This window comes from Haplochromis burtoni, unplaced genomic scaffold, assembly GCF_018398535.1.
Source record: "Haplochromis burtoni strain Fernald_Lab_line unplaced genomic scaffold, NCSU_Asbu1 Contig_1624, whole genome shotgun sequence".
NCBI classification, from domain to species: domain Eukaryota; kingdom Metazoa; phylum Chordata; class Actinopteri; order Cichliformes; family Cichlidae; genus Haplochromis; species Haplochromis burtoni.
The window spans coordinates 15645-22872 of record NW_024583985.1 but is presented as its reverse complement, the minus strand read 5'-3'; the positions used below and the strand labels follow the sequence as shown (position 1 = coordinate 22872).

Genomic DNA, 7228 nt, shown 5'->3' with positions numbered 1-7228 from the left:
CCATCAAATTAGCCAGAGAAGGATTCCCTATTCCTTACTACCAAGGTCAACACATCCCACGCATTGGTAACACGTCACTACGGTATGAAAAACACCCACAATGTGATTTCAAAAATACAAAGAGCAAACGATGAATGTTTCAGCTTTATTTCGCTGTCTTTGTCTTTCAGGAAGTTATATTTAGATAAAAATGGGAACCTGCTTAAGACCGGTGATACTGTGAAATTTGAGAAACTGGCTGACACTTTGGAGATGATCGCAAACGAGGGACCAGATGTGTTTTACAACGGAACAATAGCAAAGAATTTAATCAGTGACATACAGAATGAAGGTATTATCAGATGGGTTTCATCCTGCTCTCTTTCTGACCGTTTTCTGTGTCTGCCAGGCACAATGATCTAATTACGAATTTAAAAAATCTATTGGTTTTGGAAAACTCTAACATGATCCCTCACAGGCTACACTGTGATCTGTCTGGATCCATTCAAAGTCTTGATTATGAAATGCATTGTGTTCATTTTTGCTCAGCAGAATCATTTGTTTCACTGTTTTTGCTCAGGAGGAAACCTCACACTGGAGGACTTGGCATCGTATCAAGCTAATGTGACTGATGCGTGGAATATTTCTTTGGGAGATTATAAAATGTACTTCCCTCCGCCCCCTGCAGGAGGAGCCATCCTCAGCCTCATCCTCAACATCATGAAAGGTTCCTGATTGTTGCTTCTAGCATGTAGAGTTTGATTCATATAAGAAAAGGATCCTTATCAATCTTTACAAATGTGATACACTAAGAATCGATGTTTTCAATCCAAAAAATAAAAATTATTTATATTTTCAGGATACAAAATGAATTCAGAACCTAAGACGACTGATGAAAAGATTTTGTTTTATCACCGTTATATTGAAGCTTTAAAATTTGCCAATGAATTAAAGCCAAATATCAGCGATCCAAACTTCAGCTCAGATAAAGTAAGTATCTCAAAATCCTACAGATTTGCACCTGCTTTATTGCATAAAGAATGATTCTATTTAAGTGACTAAACAATTAAAAGTAACAATACCACATCACAAAACACAAAACAAACCGCCCCTTGCCTGCAGCTCATCCACAAACTACACCCCACCACAGTCAGTTAATGCACACTGATAATGAGTTGAGGTTTTTTTTTGTAATATCTCTGAGTTTTGCACAGTTGGACTTTGGGTTAGTTTGCTGGGGTGAGATTGTGACTTTGTGTTAACAAAGTGCTTTTACAGAAGTGTTCACCTTTGTTAATGATCAATCAGGGGCATTTGATTATCAGTACCTGGCTGCTACTTACAATTAAAGTTCTTATAGAAGCACTAAGGGTGTAGAAAACCAGTAGAGTACTGTAAGAATTTCTTTGAGTCTCAGCATTTTCATTTCAGCATCATTCTGAGCAGTGATGTAGCTTTTAAAACATATACATATAAATACAAGTTTTAAAAGCACATAAACCTAAATTGGCTTAATATTTGTCTTTAATTTAGTATGTATATATTATTGTTATTATTATTATTATTATTATTATTATCTTAGTATTTAAATATAAGTATAATTTTGTGTAATGTGATGTTTTCAGATGCTCTGTAGTTCACACAGATGACTGAATTTCAGAGACTATATCTTTGCCGGTCATATGTTGAGCTTGATCACTAACCAATATTATAACCTCTAGTATTCATTCATTCATTCATTCATTCATCTTGCATCAGTGATGGATCAATGATCAAAATTCTGTTAACATTTGGCTGTAATTTGATAATTTTCTTGACAGAAATGTATTTTCTGTAATGTGCATATTTATTTAGTTTTATTAATTCATTTTATTAATTCTCTGTATTTCACACAGATGGCAAAGAAACTGACACAGGATAGCTTTGCAGACAGCCTTCGAAGCTTGATCAGCAGCGACAAGACTCGTGATCCTGGCATCAACTTGTATCTGGACAGCATCGGCACCACACATGTATCTGTGCTGGCTGAAGATGGATCTGCTGTGTCTGTCACCAGCAGCATCAACGATGAGTCAGTACCTGCATCATTCTGTTTCACTGCTAGAAACCAGCTATCAGATATTTTTCTTTCTTGAAACTGAAGATTTAAGAGATTATGGAGAAACTTATTTTTAGACTATTTCTATACTACAAAGAGTGTCTTGGCTTTGTAGTTAATTTAGTTTTTTTGTTTACAGATTCGGCTCCCGGGTCCTCTCTCCAAGCACTGGAATCATTCTCAACAACCAGCTGTCTGACTTCTGTGGTAGAGCTAATAGAACCTCTCATGGTAGGAGATCAGTAGGATACTTTTTACATTTATTATTTATGAAATACAAGTAATTAGACGAGGAAGGCGGATTATTTCAAAACTAATACCACAAAGAGTTTAATTTTTTTCCTGAAATTATTTTCCTGACAGGACATATTTCTTTAAGTAATTTCTAATAATGGCAAAATAGTGCCATTGGGGAAATGAGAGGAGAAAATGGCATTTCATAATTCATTGTGACGCATCATATTTTGTTGATCATGGAAAAACTAAACTTGTTGATCATTTCCACGATGTTTTGCCAAACTGAAACACATCATGTGAATTTGGACTAAAATTGCATTTTCTGTTTAATACCATAGCCTGCTAAAATGTTTGAATGTTCAAGAACAGGCACAGTTTTACTACTGCTGTAGTAAAATCTGTTTCCATGTCAACGTGTTGTTGTGTGAAGTTTTTCCTTCACACTGTCACCAAGTACTTGCTCATAAGGGGCTCTTCTTATTGTTGGGGGTTTCTCTCTACTGAAGTGTGTTAACCTTATAATATAAATGTACCATTGTGATTTGACGGTATATGGATATTTATATTCATTTAAATATATACATAGGACAGCACACTGGCACAGTGTTGCCTTATAGCAAGAAGGCCCTGAGTTTGATCCCACTTGTGTGGAGCTTGCATGTTCTCTCTATGTTTGTGTGAGTTCTCTCTGGGTACTGCAGCATCCTCCCACAGTCCAAAGACATGCAGTTAGTAGGGTTAGGCTAATTGGTGAATCTAAATTGCCCATAGGTGTGAATGCGAGTGTCTCTCTGTGTTAGCGCTGCATCAGGCTAGCGACCTGACCTCGGTTTACCCTGCCTCTCGCCCTATGGTAGCTAGGATTGGCTCCACCACCCCTGCAACCCTGAGAAGGATAAGCTGAAGATAATCGATGGATGAATCTATATATAGATCTATAATATTGATTCAAGTGTGTTCAAGGTTCTGTATAATTCAGTTTGGACATAGCATCATTCAAACATTAATCTAACACTGACAGAGTCTCAGTAATAGCTGCACTTTGAAAGACATTTCACTTTAGTTTGATACAGATTCAGTAGAGATAACTCACTTGTTGTGTGTGCACTTTCATCATTTGTTGATAAGCATGGGCGGATGCAATTCTAAACTTGTTTGTAGAGCACAGGTGTCAAACTCCAGGCTTTGAGGGCCAGTGTCCTGCAGATTTTACATGTGTCCTTGATCCAACACAGCTAAATTACCTCCTCAGCGGCTGTATCCCAATTCAGGGTCTGCAGCCTTAAAGTACGCAGCCTTAACGGTCCACAAGGGCAGTGTACTCAAAGACCGCTAAGGCCGGAAGTGCGAGGCTTGTGAAATGGGACGGTCTAGCCTCCGTCGCGCTGCCCAGGTTGCCTAGCAACCATGATACTAACAGCTGGAAATGTTTCATACAGCTTTGTTTGACAGGAATGAAGGAGAAAATCTTTTGTTCATTTGTTTGTTTGTTTCTACATGAGCTTTGATCATTCTCTGTAAGATTAAGCTCAGCTATTGAACGGCGTATATTTTAAAGTAAAGGCTTTAAAACCAAGTTAGTACAAACGTCACTAATGTCACATGACTTTGCCGACATGTGGCCAACAGGAATGTTTTAATGTTCTTTGTTATTAAACATTTGCACATAAATAAGTGACATAATATTCAGTACTTACTTCTGAAAGTTTACTCTTTGTCCGCTCGGCTTCCCAAAAACCCAAAAATATCCACACCACCGCCACGCTATGAAGTCTGGGATACGTTGGGCAATGAAGGCTACACCGACCCATCCTTAAAATTCAGGGGAATTAAGGACGCATTTGAGGGCCGCATTTCGAGCAGCCTTTGAATTGGGACAGCCTTTGTCGTGTCGCTGTGACATAATCTGTTGGGTCTAAACTCAGACCCTGCTGTATCCAGGACTTATTCCCGTGAAAGAAAAACAAGGCAACAGCATTCGATCGATTTACTTGCAAGGGAGGCCTCGTCGGTATCTCAGAAACGCACTTCGAATCTCCTTACGAGTGACCCCGACGATGGCCTCCTCTCGCTGCCTTTTATTGAAAACGTTCACACAATAAACAATAGTTTACAAACACCTCCCCTCATAACCCCCCTTGGTTACAAAGACAAGGCACTGTATGTGTGTGTTCTCCTGCTGACCAAAAAGGGTCATAAAAGCATAAAAGCAGGAGCAACATCCTTGGTCATAAAGAGGGTAGTCTCCCCCACACCCAATTCATGGTTCACCCTAGATAACAAAGTGAAGCCATATAAAGGGGAGGAAGTTTACCAACATCAAACAGACCTTCACAAGGATGTTCCTGTGATTAAAAACACTACAGCCCCCACCCAGAACCTCGAGAATCTGGGGAGGGGGGAAGAAAGAATTTCTTTCATCACAGAGTTAAAACAATGTAGAGATGGTAAGCATAAAAATGACAAACATTTAACAATTCACTTTAACATAATCAGCCTTAAAATGCGGCCTTTAAGGCTGCAGACCCTGAATTGGGATACAGCCAACATGTCTTGGAGTTCTCCAGAAGCCTGGTAATGAACTAATCATTTGATTCAGGTGTGTTCACCCAGAGTCTTATCTAAAACCTGCAGGACACCGGCCCTCGAGGCCTGGAGTTTGACACCCCTGTTGTAGAGTATAAAAAATTCAGGTATGAAAATACTGCATGAAAATACAGTAACTGATTCGTGTATGAAACATTTGTGTAAATGATTTATGCACAGATATGTGTGTACAGACTGATTTCTGTTTTCTAGTTTTGTCATTCAAGGTCTTTGTTGTATTTCTCAGGGGAGCGGCCTCCCTCCAATATGGCCCCTTCTGTGCTGAAGTCTCCATCGAAGACGCTGGTGATTGGAGGGTCTGGTTCTGAAACGATTCCACCGGCTGTGGCCTCGGTATGTATGCATGGTAAACACACAAAAGTGCCATTACATATTAAATAAAATAAATTGATGTGGACTGATGCTGGTCTTTGCTGTTAAAGCTTGCATCATAGCAACAAGATTCTTCACCCTAATTTATCCTGTAATCATCACTTTCTCATCTCATTTTTTTTCTCTCCAAGGCACTCATGAACCACCTTTGGTTTGGAAAGAGTCTTAAGGAGGCAATTATTACGCCTGTTGTTCTTGTAGACTCTAAAAGTGAAGTAAAACCTGAACCCAAGCTTGAAAAGGTAATTTATTCAGTGTATTTAAATGATAAATTAATAAGTTCTACTTCTCTTGTTCCATCTGAGTCTCTCTCCTCTTTGCCCTGCAGGATGTAGTTGATGGTCTTGAAGCTCTGGGACATAAAATAGCAAAATTCTACAACACAGTCAACGCTGTGGAAAAGGCGGGCAGCTGTATCTCTGCATGGTCTGATGAAAGGAAAAAAGGCAAAGCTGCTGGTTACTGAGACCAAGAGTCAGTGATGTCAGTTATACAGCATGGTCTTAAGGTTATGGACACTGCTGTAGCTACAACATTGGTAAATCTATATTCGTCTGTTAACTGATAGATCATTCATGCTTTGCTCATGTGTATAAAAAGTTTGTAATATTGAAAACATAATGCAACGATCAGATCAGTTAAATCCCAAATTTCATGCAAAAATGTGCAAAGACAGCACTGTAAAAACTAGAAATGTAATTTTTTTAAAAAGTAGGGATTGCTGTTGATATCCGCCTCAATTTTTTACAATCAATATGACCTTCTAAATATTTGTTTATTTTGGGTTTTGATTCATATAGAATTGACTAAACAAGGAAACAGCTTTCAGGTCAAAATGTGAAGCCCATGCCTGTTTCTTTGACCTGCATTCTTTCTAAAAAGCAGGCCAGCAGGTTGAGACTGACTGCAGAAATCTTTGGTTATAGTAAACAATTCATATTTTAAAGTCTCATCAAATTCATGTTTACTTTGTAGATTTTAGCCCACTGGATAGTCCAGAAGGGAGATAAAGTAGGGTACACTTTAGGGCAGACCTAAGTTATCTATCAATTGATTTGTAGTTTAACCCCCCAGCCCCCACCCAATGCTTTTTATTATTATGTTTTTATATTTAGTTTTCATATTAAGATTTTGTGCTTCATTAATCCTGCTATGTTTTTGCTCTTATAAAGTGTGGGTAATTCTGCTGATGTGCTCAGGGTAAAAGTTAATCTGACAAGCAGTTTGTGAGGCAGGTTTTCTTTTTACCTCGGTATCTGTCTGAGCTCCTGTCTGTTTATGATTAATAAAGTATTCTGATTCTGATTGTTTCAGGATGACCTGCCATTATCCAATGACACATCTGCTTACCTGCATCTTTTGCTCGTTTCTCCTCCTCTTCTTTTCTCTTTTTTCTAAACTGAGGACCTGATGGCTTTGAACTTTTCTTGTCCATCTTCCATTGGTTTTAATTTTGCACTCCAATATGAACACCCATCCCCCAACCCAAGGATCACCACAACATGATCTAACACACCTACACCTTAGTTCACAGATTCACTTTGTCTAGGGTGCATTTCTGAGATTTCACACAACCCAGGATTCAAATCATGAATACATAATGGGCTTGGATTTACAACATTATAAATGAAATGTGCTCTATTTGGAAGCAGCCGGCCCCCCTGCCCTTTCAACGGCTTGTGTGTGAGACTTTAAATCATCAAACTATAAATTTTAAACTGTTATTGATCCCTTTACCCCCGAGTCCTAAAGTGTACATTTGTTTTCTTACTCTTCTTATATATATTGTTTGTTTACTTGCACTGCTGTAACTGGAGCCTCGTCGTCTCGTCTCTCTATATACTGGACTGTATGTAGCGGAGATGACAATAAAGTTTACTTTGACTTCAGCAGCAAGCAGGCGCAAATTACAAATCTGTATCATGATGTCTGGTG

General features: G+C 38.6%; 1 protein-coding gene across 1 annotated transcript in view; it reads left to right on the top strand.

Moving 5' to 3' along the window:
- The window catches only part of LOC102307434 (glutathione hydrolase 5 proenzyme), a 14802-nt gene extending 8133 nt beyond the window's left edge, over positions 1-6669 (top strand). Inside the window, exons 5-13 of the mRNA XM_005952443.2 lie at positions 9-82; positions 171-331; positions 560-706; positions 839-969; positions 1875-2050; positions 2217-2308; positions 5148-5254; positions 5425-5535; positions 5622-6669. Of these exons, the coding sequence (XP_005952505.1) occupies positions 9-82; positions 171-331; positions 560-706; positions 839-969; positions 1875-2050; positions 2217-2308; positions 5148-5254; positions 5425-5535; positions 5622-5759 (1137 nt within the window). The 3' untranslated portion in view covers positions 5760-6669. The remainder of the gene's footprint in view (positions 1-8; positions 83-170; positions 332-559; positions 707-838; positions 970-1874; positions 2051-2216; positions 2309-5147; positions 5255-5424; positions 5536-5621) is intronic.
- The last annotated feature ends 559 nt before the right edge of the window (positions 6670-7228 follow it).